The 23,731-nt window shown below is 55.8% G+C and overlaps 1 protein-coding gene across 1 annotated transcript; it reads right to left on the bottom strand.

The window, feature by feature from the left end:
- Positions 1 to 1,770: 1,770 nt before the first annotated feature.
- FES (FES proto-oncogene, tyrosine kinase) lies at positions 1,771 to 18,784 on the bottom strand. The gene is made up of 19 exons (XM_048482100.1): positions 18,328 to 18,784; positions 17,551 to 17,924; positions 17,112 to 17,285; positions 16,594 to 16,690; positions 16,257 to 16,440; positions 16,038 to 16,175; positions 15,826 to 15,951; positions 15,406 to 15,528; positions 13,565 to 13,751; positions 13,289 to 13,372; positions 12,860 to 13,069; positions 10,766 to 10,888; positions 10,629 to 10,682; positions 9,897 to 10,015; positions 8,499 to 8,593; positions 5,269 to 5,392; positions 3,097 to 3,254; positions 2,756 to 2,878; positions 1,771 to 2,331 (listed from the first exon to the last, which is right to left on the bottom strand). Exons 1-19 carry the CDS (start codon positions 18,782 to 18,784, stop codon positions 2,189 to 2,191), a joined length of 3,093 nt encoding a protein of 1,030 aa, XP_048338057.1. The 3' UTR covers positions 1,771 to 2,188.
- Positions 18,785 to 23,731: the final 4,947 nt, after the last annotated feature.

The following is a 23,731-nucleotide window of genomic DNA, read 5'->3' as shown; positions in this document are numbered from 1 at the left end:
CAGCTGCGCCGCCGCCTCTCACGCGCCCCGATTCACGCGGAGCGGCCCAGTGGGCAGCCCCGGGCATCAACCGCATCCTCCGCATCGTGCGACAGGAGCCGGTGGCGCGACCAGGAGGCCACTATGAAGAGCAGGCTGCTACTAGACAGCAGGCCCCCGCAGCACCAAGCAGAGACCAAACGCCCCCCTCCCCTCATTTCCTCAAAGCAGGCGATCCAGGAGGCGGTGGGGACGGGGACACTCCAGCCGGCACCAGAGCAGAGAGAGCCACGTTCACCCCATGAGCCCATCAGGTGGGACCAGGTGGCCAGCCAGGAGGAAGTGGCCCTGCCTGCCCCTGGGGACCCCCCCCCCCACTTCTGCCCCTTCTCCAGCCAAGTCACCACACAGCCAGTGGGCAGCCTTCCTTGGCCCCCCAGCTGCTGCTGAGACTGGCCCAGGCCTAGGAAGTGAAGTGACAGATACCTCGAAGCAGGCCCTTTGGGGGGGAGGAGGGGGGGGGACCAAGCTGGCAGGTGCTCTGCAGAAGGCAGAACCACCAATGGTACCTTTGCTTCCAACCAGGCCCACGACACAGAAGAACGTGCCAGCCGGCCAGGTCGCCAGAACGGTCCTCCAGGCTGGCTGTCACACACTCAGGGAAAAATAAAGGGAAACTCCTCCGGCTGGGAGGCCAGATCCTCGTGTGCCCTGGCGGCTCCAGCAGTGCCGGGTTCAAGTTCCACCCAGCTTTTTGAGGCAAGAGGCCCTCAATCCATCCAGCTCCCGCTGCTGGCGGCCCCCATGTTTCCTTTCCTTGGTCTGAAGGCAGATTGGGGGGGGGGGGGTCACATAGGCCTCTACAGAGATGCCAATCTGAGTGTGTGGAGTGGGAGGGGGTCTGTCGTCTATAGTCAGTTGCAACTGCTGGGTTCTTTTGAATTGGGGTGGGGGGGGTGTTGCTTGTTTCTGGATGTAGTAGAAAGATATGGGGCCATGCTTGCCTCTCAGGTAAAATTCCCCAGCAAAGGCAGATGTAAACTATTGAGAATGCAAGAAGGCTGCCCACAATACTAGAACCAGGGGGCATCCATTGAAAATGCTGGGGGGGAGAATTAGGACTATTAAAAGGAAACACTTCTTCACGCAACGTGTGATTGGTGTTTGGAATATGCTGCCACAGGAGGTAGTGACTGCCACTAACCTGGATAGCTTTAAAAGGGGCTTGGACAGATTTATGGAGAAGTCGATTTATGGCTACCAATCTTGATCCTCCTTGATCTCAGATTGCAAATGCCTGAGCAGACCAGGTGATCGGGGGGAGCAGCCACAGAAGGCCATTGCTTTCACCTCCTGCACGTGAGCTCCCAAAGGCACCTGGTGGGCCACTGCGAGGAGCAGAGTGCTGGACTAGATGGACTCTGCTCTGATCCAGCTGGCTTGTTCTTATGTTCTTATGTTCTTAACCAGAATCAATAAGGACAGCCAACATGGTGTAGTGGTTAGAGCTGCACTATGGAAGGGGCCACCTGTCAAACGCATTGGCTTGCCTGGCCCAGAGGGGGACATGCCCAGAATTGCTTCCGCTTTTGCAGGTGCTCTGCTGCCTAACGGTCCGGCCTTGAGGGTCGTCTGCTGGGACGGGCCTGATGTCTGGACTCTGTTGTGCTGTGATGTGCTGCTGTGTTCCCATGCGAGGGTGGGGAACCTGGGGCACATTATCAATTGCTCGGCGCGCTTTCACTCAGAGTCGTCCTCTTTACTGTACCCTGAAGTCTGCCAGTAAAATACTTTGACCAACCAGAGCGTTTATTGGGAGTCTGACACCACCTCGGTCACACAGGCCTCGTTCGCACAGTTGTGGGTCTTGTGTGTGCAGGTTTCTGAAAGTCTTTTAAAATTGTCAAGGACACTGTAGCTCCTGCATTGGCAGTGGGGTTGGTCTAGATGACCCAAGTGGTCCCTTCCAGCTCTAATAAAATAAAGCCAACAAAATGACGTCCATATCTGGTCTGTTTAGAAAAGGGACGGTCCAGGATCTTCCGAGAAACCCGTCCCCCGAGTCGGAGAGGAAGGCTTCCCTTCTTGGGAACAAGCGGCACGTGTGGAAACCCGTCTTCGTGGCCAACGGGGCGAAAAGCCAAGTAAAGGAAGATGGTGGCCAGAGTATGTGGAAAGGGTGCCCAAGAGGGGGTTGGGGCAAACGCCCTCAGGGCAGCCTCTTCTGAAGGGCCACCAGTTCCTGGAAGAGGGTGCTAAATGTTGGCCGGTCCTGGGGGTAGTATTCCCAGCACCTCCGCATCAGCTGGTAGACCTCCTCCGGGCACTGATTGGGGGCACTCATCCGCATTCCTAGAAGAAGAAGAAGAGGAAGAAGAAGAAGAAGAGGAGGAGGAGGAGGAGTTTGGATTTATATCCCCCCTTTCTCTCCTGCAGGAGACTCAAAGGGGCTGACAATCTCCTTGCCCTTCCCCCCTCACAACAAACACCCTGTGAGGTGGGTGGGGCTGAGAGAGCTCCGAAGAACTGTGACTAGCCCAAGGTCACCCAGCTGGTGTGTGTGGGAGTGTACAGGCTAATCTGAATTCCCCAGAGAAGCCTCCACAGCTCAGGCAGCAGAGCTGGGAATCAAACCCAGTTCCTCCAGATTAGATACACAAACTGTTAACCACCTACGCCACTGCTGCTCCTTTGCCCAGGAGGCCTCTGGCACCGCCGACCTTCCTACCCCGAGAAAGCCCCCTGCGTGCAGACCCTGCCTGCTTCCGCTGCTTACCCTTCTCCACCCCCTCGCGGGCCTGTTGGTTGCTCATATTGGGGTAAGGAGTCGCGCCCAGGCTGAAGGCTTCCCAAAGCAGGATCCCGAAGCTCCACACGTCGCTTTCTGAGGAGTACCGGCCTGGTGAGGAGACACAATGGTGGTGTGACCCTGGCTGGAGCCTTGGGTGGGAGGTGGCCGGGCTGCACGATGCCCCCTTGGGCCCCAGAGGCATGAAAGGGTCACGGGGAGAGACCAGGCCAAGCTAGGATGCCCAGCCCTTGAGCACCCCGAGGCTGCCCCCTCCCCGTAGAACGTGTCTTGAGCAAGGGTTGGGGGGAGGACACAGAGAGGGCTACCGTAACTAAGGGCTTCAGGCGCCGTCCACTTCACAGGGATCTGCTTCATGCCACCCGTGGAGGAGTAAATGCCGTCCTTCTCTTGTCGGGACATCCCAAAGTCACTGATCTTGAGGGTGTTGTTCTCGGTCACCAGACAGTTCCGTGCTGCCAGGTCCCTAGGAGGAAGCGGACCCACGGGCGCTAACCAGGCTGATGCGAGGGGGAGACGCACACAAGCTGCGCAGTGGCAGGAAACGCCTAGATCGCAGCTGCGGCTCAGATCTGTCCCTTGGTCCTGGACTAAAACTTGTCAGTAGTAACACCACCCTGTCCACTTGGTGCACGCAATTCATTCTGTGCAGACACAGATTTCCATGAAATCATTTTCCCTGCAGAAAACTCACATAAGAATAGCTTCCTTCCTGCCGTCCTCAGATCCGCCTGAACGCCCAACCCAGCCTCCTCTCTAGAACATAAGAACAAGTGCCTCTTCAGCTGATCTCGGAGCCTCACATGCAGGGTCTCTAAAGCGCATCTAGTAAAGCGTTCCTGCCTACTGCGAGGGGTACCCTATGCTCCCCGGGTGCCCCCATTTGGAGCTCACATGCAGTGTTTTTTTCCGCGTTTCAGTCAAAAGCCCAAATACCTTGCATTCGCATTTGTTCATATTTGAGCACCTTGGTCTGCTAAGGACAGTTTGCAATCTCAGAAGATCAAGGAGGATTTGCCAAGATTCCAGCCAGAGATCTGCTATTTTATCTCCATAAATTCGTCCTTTCAACCCTCAAAAGTGATGCTGTTTCAGGGTAGGGGAGAATCCACCTCCAAACAGCATCACTTCCAATTTTAACCGGGGACCCCAGATTCTAAAACACCTTTCAGGTAGATTGTAAAGAGAAGAATCTGAGCTCCCTGGTATTAGTCCTAATTCTTCACCATTGAAAGTGATGCCCAGTTTGGGAATGAATGCCCCCCTGGTTCTAGTATTGTGAGAAAGATGCTGAAATTTGTTTGGTAAAATGTTTTGCTGGGGGGTGCATTTGTGATACATTTACATGCTTAATACCCGCGTGCACTGGCTTGGAGTTGTGCGATTCTCAGGCTGCACAGCCTACCTCATAGGAGTTGTTATGATTAGGAAATTAGGAAAAGAGTTTGTGGGGACAGAGCCATCAGTTTGCCTGGGGCCCGGTCTCTAAAGCACCCAAGCTCCCCAAGGCCTGGCCTGGCCTGGCATTGTCTGCAGACCTTTGACAGATCATTTGTGAGCCTGCTGAGTCAAAGACGGCAAAATGTGGCTGGAAGGGAAGCCGCAACAGGAGCAAGCTTGTTTTCTGCTGACTCAGAGACTGGGAGGATGGAGGAATGGATTCAAGGTGCCAGAAAAGAGATTCCACCTAAACATCAGGAAGGACTTTCTGACCGTCAGGGCTGTCTGACAGTGGAATTCACTGCCTTGGAGAGTGGTGGAGTCTGTACAGATAGCACAGCAAAGACTGTACTATCTGAGACTTTTAAGGAAAACAACAACTGAATGGAAAACTCCTGGTGTCCTTTTACCGCTGTGCTATAGAGAGTGTCTTAACCTACTGCCTCTGTGTATGGTTCTCCAGTTGCACAGTGGCAGATAGGAAGGCGCTCCAAAGGGTGATCACTCCTGCACAGAGGATTATCGGCTGCCCTCTCCCCTCCTTGGAAGAACTCTATAATTCCCCTTGCCTAAAGAAAGCCCAAAATATTCTGAGGGGACCCTGCCTCTTATCCGAAAGCACACTCTCTTTTTGAACTGTGACCATCCGGCCAGACGCATACAGGTCTATCAAAACTAGGACAAAGAGGCTTAGGAGACAGCTTCTACTCTAGAGCTGTGTGGCTGAGGCATGCTGAACTCCGCGGCTTCGTAAGGCTGATGTGTGTTTGGGGCTGTGTAGGGATGGGTGGAGGAAGGGGAAAGTGAGGATGATGTATGAGTCTGAAATTGTGAGCATCGAGGAATGCTGCTGTAAATTTCGTTGTGCGTGCACAATGACAATAAAAATGCTTATGCTTATGCTCCTTCTCTGGAGTGCTTTGATTGTGTGTTCCTGCATGGCAGGGGGTGGGACCTGACGGCCCTTGGGGTCTCTTCCAACTCCACTAAGGAGGGGACTCAACACGGCTGGTGGGGGAGGGGAGGGACGAGGGACTCACCGGTGGATGCAGCCCTTGCTGGCCAGATACTTCATCCCCAACGCAGCATTCTGCATCATCTGGAGCAGCTCCCGCACTTTCAGCTGGGGCCCCTCATTCCGCAGGAAGCTGAGGAAGTCCCCTCCTGTGGAAAAAGTTGGGAGGACTGAGTGCCCTCTTGGCATAGCAGCAACCCCCCCCCCCCTTGGGGCTGTGAGGAAGGTGGTGATTCAGCATGCAGAAGAAAGGGTCGGAGGCCCAATCTGGAAGAATGATGTGTTAGTTGGCATAATTTATTTATTTATTTTTATTTATTATTTAGACTTTTATACCGCCCCATCCCCGAGGGGCTCCGGGCGGTGCACAACATAAAATCTCAATACAAGTATAAATATAATTAAAACCTTTTAAAAAACAGCAGTAAAAATAACAAGAGGCGTCCAACAAACCCTAATTTTAAATCCTCCTCAGGAGGGAGGGAGCGGCGAGTCCCATTAGGTGGAAAGAGCCTAGATATTAAGAGCCAAAAAAGTGGGGGGGCACCTTCAGCGGCTGGTCCCTCCAAAGGCCCAGGTGGGAACAACTCTTCGCCTTTACAGGTCCTGGGCGGAACTTCCGGCTAAGGTCTCCGCAGGGCCTGGACAGCTTGCAGGGAAGAGCTGCCGCGCCAGGCTGGGGCCAGAGCCGTAAAGGCCCTGGCCCACGTGGAGGCCAGCCGTATCATCGAGGGGCCAGGGACCACCAATAGATTGGCCTCCGCCGAGCGGAGAGGCCGTGTAGGGACATATGGGGTGATGTGGTCTTGAAGATACGAGGGTCCCAGGCCACGTAAGGCCTTACATGGCCTGGAGCAGCAGTGGCATAGGAGGTTAAGAGCTCGTGTATCTAATCTGGAGGAACCAGGTTTGATTCCCTGCTCTGCACCTGAGCTGTGGAGGCTTATCTGGGGAATTCAGATTAGCCTGTGCACTCCCACACACGCCAGCTGGGTCGACCTTGGGCTAGTCACAGCTTCTCGGAGCTCTCTCAGCCCCATCTACCTCACAGGGTGTTTGTTGTGAGGGGGGAAGGGCAAAGAGATTGTAAGCCCCTTTGAGTCTCCTGCAGGAGAGAAAGGGGGGATATAAATCCAAACTCTTCTTCTTCTTCTTCTTCTTAAAGGTCAACAGCAACACCTTGAAGATGATAATTATGAAAATACCAAAAGTACATCACAAGTCCTATGGGGTTTCTTCATGCCTACTGATCAAACCTCTATAATTTACAAACCCAATTTTTTTCCCATACTTAAAATTTCCTAATACCTCACATCAAATTCCTGTCTCTCATTACAGTTGTTAGAGGTCAGTCAGATGGGGTCTATTGAATAAAAACCATGTGGAACGTGAGAAGCAGGAATCAAGGAAAGTTTGAAATTGTAAAACAAGAAATTGAATGTTTAAATATTTCAATCCTACGAGTGGGTTAACTAAAGTGGACCAGATTAGGACATCTTCAGTCAGCAAATTATGAAGTGTTTTACTCAGAGAATGACAAAAACAAAAGAAAATGAGTTACTCTAATACTGAGGCGAGATGTAGCATAAGTAGCAGGGGCTGTAATGTAGAGTCTGACTGAATAATATCTATCAGGCCTCAGGGAAAGATTATCAACAATCATTCAAGTTACGTCTCAACTATAGATGCTGCTGACAAAAAAATTGAAAGCTTTTATGCAAGTGTTGAGGAAAAAACTGATCACTCCTGAACAAGATGTGATGATAATCACAGGCGGCTGGAACGCAAAAGTAGGAAACAAAACGGAATCAAATGTTTGTAGGCAGATTTGGGCTAGGAGTACAAAATGAACCAGGATTCCAACTCATAGAAGCTTGTAAAGACAACAATTTGTTCATTACAAAGACATTTCAGGCAACTAAACCGATGATTGTAAGCACGGATATCACCAGAAGGCCAGTATAGAAATCAAAGGGAAAATTTAAAGCATGATTAGACATACTGAAAGATCAGCAGGGAACTACATCAGCTGAGCAGGGCCAAATAAAGAATCAAATTGGCATGGGCAGGCAGCTAGCTGCACCCCACACACCGTGGGTGTGTCGAAGGCTGGGAATCCTCCTCCTGCTACTGCTGTTGCTGCTGCTACTTGGTTATGGCCCCCCTGCCCCGCCCCCCCCCCCAATCTCAGCTGAGCTGCTCCAGTATAACATCACTTGACCACAATGGCACAGTTAGTTGGGACTCTGGAGGTGTCTCCGCCCATGTGGCCGCGTGGCAGGTACCTCCAGATGCCTGCCAGCTGTTTCCGAACAGAGGTCCTGCTGTTATGCTGGCCGCTGCCTCAGGACTGGGCTGTTCGTCTAGCAAAATCTGGTAATCCGTTCATCTGGCAAAAGCCCATCGTCAGCACTTCTTCCCGCTTCTTTCTGTACTGAACTGGGCGTTTATTTCTCTATCTAGAGCACAGGTGTCAAATTCGTGGCCCTCCAGATAAGTTATGGATTCATACTGATTCCCATCAGTCTCCCTGCCATGCATGCCAATTGGCCATGCTGGCAGGGGCTGATGGGAATTGTAGTCCACAACATCTGGAGTGCCAAAGGTTCGCCACCATGGATCTAGAGCACAGATGTTGCTCAGTTTCAGGTGGCCAGATGTTAGGTGGATGTCAAGGCAGCTCTTGGGGAGCCTGACATCGCCGCCAGCATCATGCTGGCAGGGGATGATGGGAACTGTAGTCCATAACATCTGCCCGCCAAGGGACTTCAGTACAAGGAAAGGGCCACTTCTTGGGTGTGCTCTGTGCAGGGGAAGTGCCAGCCCCTCCCGGCCAGTCTGAGCAGCAGCACCCAGGTGTGGCTCTCTGCAGGACGCTTGGGACTGCCAAACCTGAGTTGAGGAATACCTGGAGATGTTGAGGGTGGGGCCTGGGGGAGGAGAGGGGCCTCAGCAAGGGCACAATAAGGCCACACGGCCTACCCTCCGAAGCAGCCATTCCCTCAGCAGTTTGGACGCCAGGGGTCCTTCTGGGAGCTCTCCAGGCTCCACCTGGAGTTTGGCAACCCGGGCAGATGCGTAGGGGCTGGTCTCTGAAAGAGGAGGACTGCGCAGGGAACCAGGGGGATGAATGGCCCCGACCTGGACGCCTGCTGAGCCTCCTCCCCCAAACCAGCTTTTGCGTATTTCCATCTCGAGTGTTGAGTCAGGAGCACCGAAGCGGAGCTGCGGAGGCAGCCGAGGGGCCGGACTTACCCTGAACCAGCTCCATGACAATGTAAATGGGGTGCTTCTGGGTGCAGACGCCAATCAGTCGGACAATGTTGGGGTGATCGTACTGCTTCAGGATCCTGCAGGGAGAGCGAGAGGAGGCACAAGGGCGGGGCTGAATCAGGCCTGCAATGAGTTTTGTCTCCCACTAGCGAAGCTTCTCTGCTTTGAAAGCTGCCAGAAGCAGGGGCAACAAAGGGCTCACTGTCCAGATGCAGCGGGCGGGGGCGGGTTGTCTGTGCTCCATCTGCGCTGGGGGTCCACAGTCATTCCAAGGGCACACGTTGGCAGTCCAAGACCCGCCATTGCAGCCTGCACCAGCCGTTTCCCCAGGGAAGACAGGGAGGCGTTGCTCCAGGCCTGCCTTCAACATTTGATGCGGCTGGCCTCGACCCGGCTGGCCTCGATGATGCGGCTGGCCTCGACCCGGGCCAGGGCCTTTACGGCTCTGGCCCCTGCCTGGTGGAATGCCCTACCTCCATCAGTCCGGGCCCTGCGGGATCTTGGCGAGTTCCGCAGGGCCTGTAAGACAGAATTATTCCACCGGGCCTTTGGAGAGGCTGGCCGCGGTTCTACTGCCCCCCCACTGAAACTCTGCCGATTTCCATCTTTGTCATCTTGGTCGGGCCTGCCGTAACTCCATCTGGGCCCACCTGTTCCCTCCCTTTCTTCTTTTATCTTTTTCCTTGCTTTTAGCCTTAGGAAGGGGCACCTGTTTGAACTGTTTTAAACTGTTTGAATTGTTTGGATTGTTTAAACTATATGTAACTGCTGCCGGAGTTTTAATGTTTAAGTTATGTTGTTTGAGTTGCTGTTGATAACAGCCATGTTGTTAAGCCGCCTCGAGCCCTCCGGGGAAGAGGCGGCCTAGAAATCTAAAATCTAAATAAATAAATAAATAAATTTCTCCTTTCAAGAGGCAACACAACAGTGACCCATGGAGCTTCTTGACCCCGCCCCGCCAGACCCCGCCCCTGCCTCCCTGGGCAGGCTCCCCTCCAGAATCAGACGATGGGACTCCCAATGAGTCAATCTCTCAATGGATGCAACGTGCACAATCACTACAGAAACAAACGCGCTGCATCAACCGCTTATTATTATTATCAGTGTTCCAACAAACATTAAAGTGCAAACAGCGAAATAAAGTGCAAAAATCAACTGTGCAATACTCTCATACAATTTAAGAGGACTGTTTAAAGACGACACCCAAGAGCTGCTATTGTAATTTATGTGCTATATCGTATAGAATTGTATGAGAGTATTGCACAGTTGATTTTTGCACTTTATTTCACTGTTTGCACTTTAACGTTTGTTGGAACACTCCCAATGAGTCCCCTCCCTAGCAAAGCAAGCCCAGCCGTTCGGGGCTTTGCCCACACACACCTGGCCTCCTGCAGGAATTTGGCCTTCAGCTCTGGCGGGAGAGTCTCGCGACAGGTCTTCACAGCCACCGGCCTGTTGTCACAAAGCAGGCGCCCACTGAACACCTCCCCAAAGTGGCCCTGCAGGAAGAAAGGCTCGGCTGTCGGCTCGACCCACAGATGGCAGGGCACGACCTCCCTGGGGGCAACCCTCACACCCGCCCTGAGTGGGTGGCCGAACCCTCCTTGGAGAACCTCTTCTGGAACGTGGTCTGGAACTCTCCAGGCACAGCCGGACAAGCGGCGCTATGGGAAGGCGGCAGAGCAGCAAGGTCACCCAATGCAACTTGCCCAGGGCTCGGGGCTCAGGACTCAACGCAGGCCAGGGGTTCCAACTTGGTCCACTGGCCACCGGAGCTCTGCTTGCCGGCAGGGAGGGTGCTTTGCTTTGGGGCTCCTGCCACATCCGAGATCCTGGGCTGCCGGCCCTTCTCACACCCAGCCCAGAGACCACAAGGTACCACGTGGCGGTGCTGTGGCTCTCTGCTTACCCACTGAACGCAGGGACAACCAAGAGCAACGCAGTCATTTGCTCAAGGACACTCTATTGCCACTGCAGGACTCGGACAGAAGGGGGAACTGAGAGCAACACCCCAGAAGCCCGGAACTCCTTGGAGGCAAAGCCACCCCCACCCCGTCCCAGCCCTCCTCCTCCTCCTCCTCCTCCCCCTCCCCCCATTTGAGGGTCACTCACCTGCCCTATGCGCTCCCCAAGCAGCACCTCCTCATGGTCCAGCACCCATTTGTCCTGAAGCAAGAGCAGCCATTCAGCTATACGTTCCCTCCCTCCCGAGGCCTCCCCAGCCCCCAAGGCAGGAAGGAACCCCCTACCCTGGCAATGGGCTTGACCAAGAGGACGCCGCTCTTCTTTGTGACGGGCTGCTTAGACTTCAGGAAGTGGTCAACCAACAGGGGGATTGTGGGGAACGCTTCGCCCTCCAGCCGATACTGGTTCTGGGGAGAAACACAGCAGAGAAGGGAGGTGCAGCAACCAGTTTGCCCCACTTGTGCTGCCGGCCCCGATGTTGAGGCCACCGACAGAGGCTCCTCGTGGGGATTCCTGAACTTCCTTGCGGGATCAGCAATCTGCAGCTGGGGCCGTGGAAATGGGCAGGGGGGGAATCTAATTAATAATAATAATAATAACAACAACAACAACAACAACAACAACAATAATGGGTTATGCATTGTGTACTGGGTGTCGTTTGTACCGTCTGCTGCAGTAAGTAGGATCTAATTTTCAAAAAATGCAGTGTGTCATATTAACCTGATATTGGACTATCGTTAGGGTTTATTGTCAGACTGTTAATGCTGTTGTTACTATGATCAGTCCTATTGTATTGTTATGTTATTGTTTATTTTATTATGTTGTACACCTCCCTGAGCCCTTCGGGGGAGGGCGGTATATATATTAAAATCCCAATTCCAATATTTATGCTTTTGTCTCCATTCTGTTCGCATTTCTGCTTGGCACCAGGCCTCTGCAATCCCAGCCCTGCGACGCTGTCAGTTGCATCATGTCCCACCCTGTTGATCACATTGACTGACACTCTGTAATCTGCCTTTAGTCTCAGTGGGAAATGCAGACTATAAATAACTCATAGGAAAGAAATGTTGCCACGGGGGTCTCAACTAACCTAGAAAGCCGGATCTTTAGCCAGAGTCCCTGCCCCAACGAGAGTGCAGGACTGAAGCAGCAGCCGTCCTCATCACTCACAGCTCTGCACCCCGTCAACATACCTGGGCTCCCTAGTTTAAACACCATTGAAAATGATGCTGTTTGGGGGTGGATTCCAGCATCACTTGTTTAAACTAGGGAGCCCAGATTCTCCTTTTAAATCCACCTTAAAGAGAGAATCTGGGGTCCCCAGTTTAAATAACATTGAAAGTGATGCTGTCTCCCCCAATTGAGGGGACTGGATACAACACCATAAAATGTTTTCATAGCAGTAATAAAACATTTTGAAAGCATTTTGAAAATGTTTTCCAAAAATTATTTCTGCTGTGTGGCATGGCCCATTGCTGTGTTCAGATTTGTGAGTTGGGGGATGTTCTATAATGTGATGGTGACTTTGAAATGACCTGGTGGAAAAAAATCATTGTTTGGTCAGGGTGGGGGAGGGTAGCTGCCCATGGGGGGGGGCATCAAACTCAGGTTTTGGCCAGGGGTCCAGTTTGCCTAGGTACGTCTCTGCCTCAGAGTGTGGTGAAGTCTCCTTCTTTGGAGGTTTTTAAAGAGAGGTTGGATGGCCATCTGTCAGAAGTGCTCTGATCTTGTGTTCCTGCATTGCAGGGGGTTGCACTTGATGGCAGAGGTGGGATCCAGCAGGTTCTCACAGGTTCCCGAGAGTAGGTTACAAATTATTTGTGTGTGCCGAGAGGGGGTTACTAATGGGTGATTTTGCCACCTGATTTTTGCCTTCGTTACGCCCCTCCTCTCAGCAGTAGCGCGCAGAATTTGAAGCAGTCTAGCAGGAGGTGCACCGGCGTACGTGGCAGCCTGCGCCTGCGTGCATTCGTTTCCCACCCAAGGACCGGCGCAGCGGCTGTGTCCTTGCCACAGCCCCGCCCAGGAATGCCCCGCCCCCGGAATGCCCAGCCATGCCCCCGTCGTGCCCTGCCCAGCCCCATTGGCGCTACGCCACAGTTTGAATCCCACCACCATGGGAACCTGTTACTAAAATTTTTGGATCCCACCACTGCTTGTACTATACTTTTGGAGGGTGGCTTGACTTTCCCAATTGAACCTTCTATGATTCTATGAAAAACCAGTATTACTGATTTGGCAATACCCATTTGGGGCGAACTCTCGCATTCCAAGAGCAGAACAAGAGGCCCTATGCCCTTTGTTTCCAACTGAACTGCCACAGCCACTGTCTTTCGTTCCCCTGGCACCCCCACCCGCCCCGATCAGTCCTCGCTCACCTCCATCGCCTGGACGATGAAGTGCCGGGGCTGGCCGTCCCACAGCACCGACAGGACGGACTCCTGCTTGCCTTGGCTTTCCCGCACCAGGAAGTCTCCATCAGCCTGCAGCAGCCGCTGCATCTCCACGCGGGGGGCGGCGCCGTGGTACCAGGCTTGCTGGCTGAGGGGCTTTTGTACTTCTGGCAGGGTGGGCGTTAAGGGTGGCAGCTGAGGAGAGAAAGAGAGGGGGGAACCAGGCAAGATGTGGGAACGTGGCCCTCTTTTCAAGGGGAGACACGACAAAGGTGGCCAGGAGGGAGGGCATCTTGTGACTCCAGGCACTCTCTGCCCCCACCCAATCACAAGCAAAGAGTGGGCATGGCTCACAGCATTCGCACTCAGCACTTTCTGGCTAGGAAGCACGGTACTGGGAGGAAGAGCACTCACTGAGAAGCGTGGCCGGAAGATGCCGGAGATGTGGTGCTTCAGAGCCTCCAAAGCCGGCCTTCGGCTCCCGCAACGTTCCTGCTCCTGCCCGAGAGGGAGGGGACAGAGGCCAGAGGGGTGAGGGGACCTGCTTGCCACGGCTCCCACATGCTAGGCAGGGCCACGGGGCTTGCAGGGTCCCAGGCTTACGCCCCCTCTCTCGACGAGCACAGCAGCAAATCGCCATGTGGGCTCCGAGGGGGGAGCAGCAGGAGACCCCTGGCGGGGTGGACGTACCGCAGGGTCCAGGGCCGGACTGTCCTCTTGCAGGGCCGGGGCAGGAGGGGGGTCCCTGGAGCCCAGCTCGTCCAGCTTGTGCTGCAGCACCTGCTTCTGGGCCTGGAGCTTGGCCTGAGCGCACTGGGCCAGCTGGGCTTGGTGCAGGGCTTCGTGGAAGGCCTGGCGCTGCCCCAGGAGGAGGAGGCTGCGGCGGAGAGAAGACAGCCCTCCCCGTCAGCCACTACCGGCACTCACTGACAAAACCAAAGCAGCTGCTGGGCAGTCCTGCGTGTTGCAGAGTTGCGTGACAATTTGGGGGGGGGGGGTGCCCTGCCCTGAGACGCTTTGTGTATGCAAAAAAAGTTGCACTTACCTGCAACTGCTGTTCATTGAATGGTTTTCTGTGCAGGCACACATGGGACTGAAACGATTGATTGTCTTCTTTCCCATTCCTCAGTCACTCCCCTTCCCAACAGCGACTCCTTTCCCCTCCCTTCTGCCTCTGGCCCAGTGGGATTCTCTCGGCTCTCCACAGCCCTCCCCGCCCTCCCCTCTCTTGCCTGGCACCCCTCACTCCTTCCCCTCCCTCACTCCCCTTCCCTTGCATGCCACCCCTCCCTCTCCTTCCCCTCCGCTAGGGTGGGTGGGCCATGTCCAGATGCCGGGCCCCCTCCCCTCCCTTGCATGCCACCCCTCCCACAACTTTAAACATTCCTTTGGGAGGATTACAACAGGTCCCTCACAACACAGACAGCAATGCAAGGTAAGTATTGAAGGGAGATTCTCGGGGGGGGGGGGGTTGTATCCCTGTGGGGGTGGTCTGCACAGCACGTCCGTATTCCCTGCAGTGCTCTTCAACTATGCCTCTGGGGGATCCTTTCTTTTGACGAGGGTCCACTCCACAGCATGTGACAAAGTGGACTCCAGACCGTTCTGCTAGAATAAAGTCTCATTAGTCTTTAAGAATCCCACACACACCAGCGGGGTGACCTTGGGCTAGTCACAGTTCTTTGGAGCTCTCTCAGCCCCACCCACCTCACAGGGTGTTTGTTGTGAGGGAGCAAGGGCAAGGAGTTTGTAAGCCCTTTGAGTCTCCTTCCAGGAGAGAAGGGGGGGGGGATATAAATCCAAACTCTTCTTCTTTATTTTTTCCAGCTCACAACTCTTACAGCTGTTCCTCTGGAATTAAAAATTAGCCCAGGAAGTCTCTTAATGATTCATCTCGGAAACGGAGGAACTCTGCAAATCCAAAAACCAAGGTGTGAAGGCTGCACAATGTCCCAGTACAAATGCCGTAGGAAAAAACTAGGGTTCATAACTGGGATTCCCTATCAATTAGATTAGAAGGCAAATATTAGAAGGCTAGAACACGCAAACCGGTGGGAAGGCTGCGGACGCTCCCGACTCAGGGCCAATTTGCTGGTCTAGTGGAAAGTCCAGCTTTGAATCTGGACTTGGAACACACTCGGGGGGGTGGGGGCAGGCAATGAGCGGGGCTTCCTTTGCCACCTGTCCTAGGAGCTGGAGGGCAAAAAAATCAAGGGCGGCAGCTTCCCAAAGGCAGACCACCCCCGTATTGGGATACCCGGCGGGGGACCCACGGGGCAGCCGGACACAGCTCCGCTCCTCCACAAATCATCCCAGGTGGAAAGAGCCAGATCCAGTGGGGAGGCAAGGAAAACTGAGTTAGGTGTCCAGACCGCTCCCGCATGTGACCAAACCAGCAGAGCAGAGACTATGTCCCTTACGGCCACACCACAAGTCGTGGGTTGCGCTGGTCTCTGGGTGGGGATGGTTCTGACCCGGCCTCCTTTTGTGCCGGCCCCTCTCCCTCTCCCCCCCCCCCCCCACAGCCTCACCGCTCGGCAGAGCCTCCAACACACTCGCTGTTCTGGACTTCACTCCCCAGGGTCTGGGCATGCTGCTGGAGGTCCTGAGCGCTTCTGACGGCTGTGGCCAGCTCCTCTTCCACTGAGGTGAGGCTGCAGGAGAGACAGCCGGGCCTCAGAGACCCCCAGCGCTGCGAGGCAACCTGCACAGTCCCCAACAGGCCGGACTGCTGCAGGCCTCGGCTCAGTGGCCCAGGGCTCCTTGCTGGCACATCTACCCCCTTTCTGGGGAGGAGGGCTGAATGTCCCCCCCTTCCCCACATTGCCAGCCTCCCTCTGGGACCCCTCACCGCACAGGCCAAGCCCTTCCTGGGCACAGCCTCTCTGCCCTGCACAACCACAACCACAACCGCGTGTCAGGCGCGTGGCGAGCCCCTCCTCCGTACGCACGTGTGCTGCACGCTCTCCAGGGTCAGCTCGTTCAGCTGGAGCTCCCCAGCCTGCAGGCCCTCCGTCTCCAGGTCCTCCAGGAGGCTTCTGTCAAAGGCCACCACCGGTGGGGGCTCCCCCTCGCAGCTGCGGAGGTTGGCCAGAGTCAGGCAGAGAGAGGTTGCCCACCCCGCCCGAGTCTGAGGGGCCTCCTGCTCAGCAGGCTGTCGTACCTGCACTGGGGGGTGAATCCGCTGTATTCCATGGCTGGCTGGAGGCGCTCGAGGGCCCTGCCCATGGCTTGGTGCACAGAGACCATTTCCTCTTGCACCAGGCTTGTGATGGTGGCGTACTCCTGCAGCGTCTCCTTGCTGTTGGCACAGACAGAGAGCTCCAGCCCACCTCAGCCCTCCCGGAGCCCGGCAGCCCCCGCCCACCACAGCCCCGCTTACGTGATGTGAGCCATCTCCTGCTGCAGGCTGAAGAGAGACTGGAGCAGCCCAGGCAGCATCTGCTGGAAGTGGTGGGCGTGGTGGACCTCCGCCGCCCGGAGAGCCAGCACGTACTGGTTGTGCAGTGAGTAGAGCTTCCACAGGCTGCGCACGTACCGGTCTTTGGCCTTCTCGCGCTCCTTCTCTGCAAGACCCGCCCAGGAGAGGATCACAGCCGGCCGCAGCACGGGCGCAGCAGGGCCACCCACCGAGGCAACGCGGGCGGGGGTTTCCCGGGGGCGCCAGTGGAATCCCCACCTAGGGCGAGGGCAGCTATGGAGACTCTGAGCGCGCCCACCTTTGCTGGCTTCCTGGAACTTGCGCTTGGCCTGCAGGCTCTCCCGGATGTGGGCCAAATACTGGGCCTTCAGGCGCTCCGGCTCTTGCTGAGTGGCCTGCAGAAGCCGGGGTGGGGGGACAGCGGGAACAGCCTTGAACAAGGGTGGGTGGGGGGACTGGGTGGCTGCCGATTAAAGGTGCAGCAGCCACAGTAATGGAGCTTCTGCATGACAGACACCCCCTCCCCCCCACACACACTTGGAGCCCAGGGTTACCAGCTCTCAGTTGGGAAATACCTGGAGATGGGGGTGGGGCCCCGGGGAGGGCAGGGCTTGAGGGGGGCCGGAGCCTTAGCCGGACTCACAGGGGCACACGGCTGACCCTCCCAACGCAGACGGATCTCTGGCGATCATTTGCAAAAGCAGGAGGTCTGCAGGCTCCACCTGGAGGCTGGCAACCCCACTGCCTGGGATGGGATGGGAGGGGCAGGGGAGGGGGGCAGGGAAGGCTGGCTGGCTGGCTGGCTGGCTGGCATACCCGGGTGAACTCCTGGCTGAGCTGCTGCCACTGCTCGCTGTAAATCCGGCGCAGGTGCTGCCTGTCGCGGGTGAGAAGAGCCAGCCTGTGGAGAGGCCCCGTGGCCAGGGCCTCCGCGTGCTGCTGCAGGAGCTGGCTCAGGGCCTCCGTCTGCGTCACCAGCGACCACCAGCTCTGGGAGCAGAGAGAGAGAGAGGCAGGCTGCTCACCAGTCAGGTGAGGCCTGGGAAGCTGGGAGGGCGGGGCGGGGGTGTCAGGCGAGGAGCTGGGAAGGGGGCCCAGGCAAAATGCCCCCGAGGCAGTTATCTTGAGGATAACAAAAGAGGCCCTCCTGGGCGGGAGAGCTGGTGCCAAACCAGAGGGGGCAGCCAGGTGGGGCCGCCCTGTGCTTGTCCCTGGGGCTGGACACGCAGTGGGCTGGGTGGCCGGGGTCTCCCACCTGGCTGACGTGGCTGGGGCCAGGCTGCCGGCCACTCTCCTGCTTCTCGGCCAAGCAGTACATCTGGTGCAGCTGGGCGGCATACTCCCGGTCGCTCTTGGCACGCTGGCCCATCCACTTCTTCAGGGCGTCCAGCTGGCGGAGCTCGGCCTCTTGCAGCTGGAGCAGAGCGCTGTGGCCCTCCGGGCAGCCCAGCTGCAGCCTGAAGCCCGTGGCGGGGGGGGACTGGCCCTCGGGCCCTGCTGCACTTCTTCCCTGCAAAGCCAGCATTGTCAGCGAACCCCCAAGAGCCCTCTGCGTGGGAACTCCTGGCCCCCCAACCATCCTCCTGCATAGCCTGGCCGTGGCTTCCTCTTTGCATTTCCTGGACGGGGCTGGAGCAGTTCCCCAAAGGAGCAAGGGGAGGAAGCTGCAAGCAGCCAGCAACCCCCTTCCCCCAGCGGCTCAGGGCTGCCCTGTTTGCGAGCCAGCCGGGCTACCGAGGGCAGGCCTCACCATGGAAATGCAGCGGAGGGCCCAGCCCCAGAGAGGTCCAGCAGAGCACCTTGGGGCCTGGCGTTATTTGCCCCACTCTTTGCCTCCTTCCCTTGGGAGAGCAGCTGGGCCAGGCTTCCTGCCGGTAAGGAAGGGCTGGGCTGGGCTGGGCTGGATTCCCTCCGGAGAGATCCGGATCCAGTCGCACTTTAGAAACCAACCAGATGGGGGTGGGGTGGGGAACATGAGCTTTGGCGAATCAAAGCGCTGATGAAGGGAGTTTTGACTCTCCAAAGCCTGTACCCCTGGAATATTTGTTGGTCTCCAGGGATGCCAATTCCCAGGTGGCCCCTGGGGACCCCTTGGAATTACAGCTCGTCCCTCTCCTTCCCAGGCTGCAGCTATTCCTCTGCTCTGATGCCCTGCGGGGGGGCCGGGCAGACCTGGCCACCCCATTCATGATCTCGAATCCAGCTGTCCCACTGCAGACCACCGGAGCTGTGCAGTGCAAGGATTCTCTGCCCCTGTCTAGAGGGATCGTAGCACCGCTTTGAGGGAGAGCTGGCTTCTCCCGCCCCACCAGGGACCCCTCCATGGCCGAGACCCCGCTTGCTCTGCGGCCATACCTGCTGCTGCTGCTCCTGCATGCCTCCTTCGCCTCTGCTGGCCTCCTCTCTCGTGTGGCCAGCCTCAAAGAAGGAACAGGAAACCTCAGCAAACCCGTCCTCCTTCCGCTGCAGGGTTGCATCCCAGAAGCCATCGCTGAATTAACCTGCACCGAGATGAATCATTAACCTGCCCTGAACTGCCCCCTGCCCCACCCCAGCATGCCCAGCAGCCGAGGCCTCCCCTGGGATGAGGCGGACAAGCCTGGCAAGCCCAGCAGCTGGTGGCCTGGGGCGTGGCAGCATCCTGCCTCCCTTGGGAAGTCTGGGCCCTGCCACCCCCAACATGCACACCGCCCCTGGGCAAAGCCAGCGTGGTGTAGCGGTTAAGAACAGGTGCCCTCTAACCTGGAGAACCAGGTATGATTCCCCGCTCTGTCACTTGAGCTGTGGAGGCTTGTCTGGGGAATTCAGATTAGCATGTGCACTCCCACACACGCCAGCTGGGTGACCTTGGGCGAGTCACAGCTTCTCAGAAGCCAAGTGCTTCTCAGCATCCTCTCTGCCCATGTCAGTCAGCGGTCCAGATGACACGCCTTGCCCACAACCCATCAGTTTGCTTCTTCTGGGGAAACACTGAGGCAAAATAGGCATTGAGCCTTACTGCGTTTGCCTGATTTCTGTCAGAATTTCTCCATTTTCACCCAGTCAGTTGCCTCCATTTTCACCCAGTCAGTTGCCATTTTCACCCAGTCAGCTTGCCAGCTCTCCCTGAACTTTGCCCTCCCTGAGGGCTGACCTACAGTGCCCAGCAACCCACACCTTCTCTTCTTGAGCGGCTTGCCCCTCTCCCCACTCCTTGACCATTTCCTTGTTTGTCTTTACCTCATCATGGAGTTCTCTGTTCCTCCACAGCGGCTTCTTGGATCCCCTGCCTTGTCTCCGTCTTGTTGGAAGAGCGATGCCTTGAGCTTGCGAGAGCTCTTGTTTTAGGAGAGCCCCCCTCCCCCTTCCAGCAGTCTTGCCCACGCAATGACTCGCATCGTGCCTCGGGGTTCATTGCAATCTGCCCCACTAAACTCTAACAGACAAGCGTGGCTTTGGACGTCCTTGGGCCCCACCGTAAAAGGATTTCTAGGAGGACTCGGTCACTTCCCCCTAAGGTCCCCACCACCACACCTTCCTTAACCCCATCGACAGTCTCTTGCCTGCTGGTCAATAGTGAGCCAAGTAGGGCTGAGCCTCTCGTGGCTTCCTCCACCATTTGGTGAATGAAGCTGTCAGCCACGCAGGTCAGGAACTTTTGAGCCGGTGGACATGAGTTTGTCACCCAAGTCAGGGAAGTTGAAGTCACCCAGACATTGCAGGGCATGTTGTGTGGATCCCCTGCCAGGCTGCTCAAGGAGGGCTACACTTGTAGCCCCACACTTTTGTCTCTCTCAGACCCAGTCCTACCAGATGGGCCTCTGCTGTTTACTCCCCTTCATGTTAACCCCCTCATATTGGCTGTCTCCTTCCTCTCGTGGTGTCCGTGGAAAGTCCTTGTGATGACTCTCCCTCTATGTCCGTGGTGGCGAACCTTTGGCACTCCAGATGTTATGGACTACAATTCCCATCAGCCCCTTCTAGCATGGCCAATTGGCCATGCTGGAAGGGGCTGATGGGAATTGTAGTCCATAACATCTGGAGTGCCAAAGGTTCACCACCACTGCTCTATGTCCAGCCAGAAGCAGCCCAGGCAGGAGCTGTCCAGCGGGCGAGGGGTGCTGATTCTCTCCCTGTGCACGCCACCTCTGCTGGATGGCTACCCAGACACACGGGACTGGGAGCAGGTGGAAGGTGCTGTTGCCCAAGGAATACGGAGGTGGCTGAAGGGAGCACCAGGCCTCCGAGACGGATGCCATGCTGGTGTGGGCAGAGAGTGTGAGACTGGGGCAGGGAACACCTCTGGCCCCCAACTCTCAGCTCCTTCAGCTCCTACCTCTTGTGGCACCGTCGGCACCCTCACCAGCCCTTTCCGTCTCGTAGTGGCTGCTGCGGCCATGGTGGCCTTTGAGGCAATATCGCAGCTCTTAACCTACTGCATCTGTGTATGGTTCTCCAGTTGCACAGTGGCAGATAGGAAGGCGCTCCAAAGGGCGATCACTACTGCACAGAGGATGACTCGGGCTGCCCCTCTCCCCTCCCTTGGAAGAACTCTATAAATTCCTGAGCCCCAAAGAAAGCCCAAAGATATTCTGAGAGACCCTGCCTCTATCCAGCACACTCTCTTTTTTTGAACTGTTGCCATCCGGCAGATCATACAGATCTATCAAAAGCTAGGGACAAAGAGGTTTAGAGACAGCTTCTACTCTAGAGCTGTATGATGTTGAACTCCGGGGCTTCATGTTGATGTGTTTGGGGCTGTGTAGGGATGGGTGGAGGAAGGGGAAAAGGAGGGATGGGGTATGAGTCTGGAATTGTGTGCATTGAGGAATGCTGCTGTAAATTTCGTTGTGCGTGCACAATGACAATAAAATGCTTATGCTTATGCTTTGGGCAGGAGGGGCTCCCACAGCAAGGCATCCATCTGCCACAACAGTTTGCTGCTGTGGCAAAGGGTTCAAGGACCAGCACAAGCACAGCAGGATAGATGCCAAGAAGGTGCTCTTGTTTGGTCTGGTGGTGGACAACGCAAGTGTATCACCCTGGCTTCAGACAGGTGGGTTAGTCCCACGGCCCCAACGGTCACGATCAGGGGAAAGCAGCATCCAGGACCCTGCACGGCTTAATGCAGTTCCGCAGGGCCTGCAACACAGAGCGACTCCACCAGGGATGTGGGTGAGGCAGCTACAGTTACCCTCTAGACCAGGGGTCTGCAACCTGTGGCTCTCCAGATGTTCATGGACTACAATTCCCATCAGCCCCTGCCAGCATGGCCAATTGGAGATGGTGAAGAAGTGCCTCTCAGAACTCACTGATGTTTGCAAAGACCTCGGGAAGCTGTCCATTACTTCAACATTTTCAACACTGCTACCCTTAAAAGAATAGCAGGTAATGTTAACCCCCCCCCGCCCCCCGGTGAAGCTGTAGGGTGGGGATGGGGCGGAATATCAAGTTTGAATAATAAATAAATAAATAAATAAATAAATAAATAAATAAATAAATAAATAAATAGGGGGAGTTAATGTTTCAGTGGGGACGGCACCTGACAGTTGGCTCTAAAACGGAGAGCTTTTGCCAGGTTAAATCTTTCGGGTGCTCCAAAATGCTGTCTTGTTTGTAGCTGCTGACTTTCTGCAGGACTTTGTGCTCGTCATAGAGGACTTCGATATATTCCACGTGGGGGCACATGAGAAACTCACAATCCCACTGATAACACTGCCCCATTTTGCGGTTCACTTGCCAGACCCTCTTGCCAAAGCTCTGCCTGCCTGCCTGCCCACCCAACTGCTCCCTGCCTGCCTGAGCAGTGGGGGATGGGAGGTGGCTCCCCATCTCCCCCCCTCATCCCTTCCCACCCTTGCACCCCACCCACATGCAGCGGCAGCTCCAGCGGGGTGAATGCCAGCCTGACCCCGTCCCTTTGCTTTGCTGCCACCAGCCTGAGTGACGCACAAGCTCACACCCCAGCTCCCTCCTCCCTTGGCAGGAACTTGCAAGCAGGAGGAAGGGGAGGCTCGCCCCACCCCCCCCCACCCCCTCTCTGCCCCCTCTCTGCCCCCTTGCTCTACCCGCCTGTCCCCTGCAGCAGCACCTGGCAGGACGTGGCGGAAGGTGGCTCCACTTTCTCTGACCCTTCTCCAATCTGGGGATTTTATAACCGAGCTCTTTCTTGATAGCAGAACAGGAGATGTATTATGTGTTTACAGCAAGCCATGCAGTGCTCCATGTCTAAACCAAGAGAGGGAGAGTCTCGCGTGACATTGGGGTGGGAGGTGAAGGTCTTTGTGTGTGTCCTGAATTCCACAGGTTTCATCCCGCCTTCTGCTTTCTAGAGACATTATCTTCTCGGATGCAGCCGTTTTGCTTCAGGATTGATGGTGTTAGCAGAGGACCAGGGATCGTAGGGTATAGAATTTTATGGGAGCTGCTCCGGTTCGGGTGGGGTCACACCCCCACCTGCCCCTAGGGCATGGCCACGCCTCCCCAAGCTCCCACCTCGTTTCCCAAGGCAGGGACGGCAGACTCCCCTCACTCCCCGCCCCACCCAGTGAGACGTGAGGTATAGATTTTTTATGGGGAATTTGGGGGGTGAAGCTAACAGCTTCACTACCACTCCCAGGGGTGTGTAACACGCCTCCTGCCACACACTCCATGGCCTCAGTGCTTATAAAAAGCAGCTCTCTGAGGCAAGGAATGGCAGACTCCTGTGACCTACCCCCCCCCAACTGGCTGGGCTCCCCAGCTGGCACCCGGCAGTACCTTCTCTCTCCCCGCCAGGCAGAGGGGCAGCGAGGGGAAATGGAGCCCAGTGCAAAATCTGAGGTTTTCGCACCACCACACCACCCCACACTACGGGCGGCTGCTGTGACACTGGAATCCACCCCCAAACAGCATCACTTTCTGTATTGTCGAAGGCTTTCACGGCCAGATTCAACTGGTTCTGGTGGGTTTTCCGGGCTGTGTGGCCATGGTCTGGTGGATCTTGTTCCTAATGTTTCACCTGCATCTGTGGCTGGCCTCTTCAGAGGTGTCTCACAGAGGGAAGTCTGTTTCTCACTGTGTCTAAGTGAGAAGGGAAAGTTTAGTGTGGTATATTGTCCATGTCCCAGGGTGGGGAACCAATCATTCAGTGTTTGGGTGGAACTTGCTCTGCAAAGGTGTGGTTTCAGATGCAGGCGAACCACTTTTTCTTCTGTAACTATCACTTGCAAATATTTAGTACATTGTTTATAATTTATGTGGCAGATCATATTCTGTTATTACTGGAACCACTTTGTCTGCCAATTAATATGTATTCCAAAATGATAAAATAATTTTAAAAGATTTTTTAAAAAGACCGTGCAGGGGTCTCCCGGAGGGGAGCAGCGGAGGCAGCAGCAGCGAGCCTTCCTCCCGTCCTCCTCCTCCTGCGGAATGAGCCAAGGGGCGGACAAGATCAGCCCCATGCACGCCTCCCT

The sequence above is a fragment of the Sphaerodactylus townsendi genome, linkage group LG17, assembly GCF_021028975.2.
Source record: "Sphaerodactylus townsendi isolate TG3544 linkage group LG17, MPM_Stown_v2.3, whole genome shotgun sequence".
In the NCBI taxonomy this organism is placed as follows: domain Eukaryota; kingdom Metazoa; phylum Chordata; class Lepidosauria; order Squamata; family Sphaerodactylidae; genus Sphaerodactylus; species Sphaerodactylus townsendi.
The sequence above is the reverse complement of the archived record's forward strand: the minus strand, read 5'-3'. Positions and strand labels throughout refer to the sequence as shown.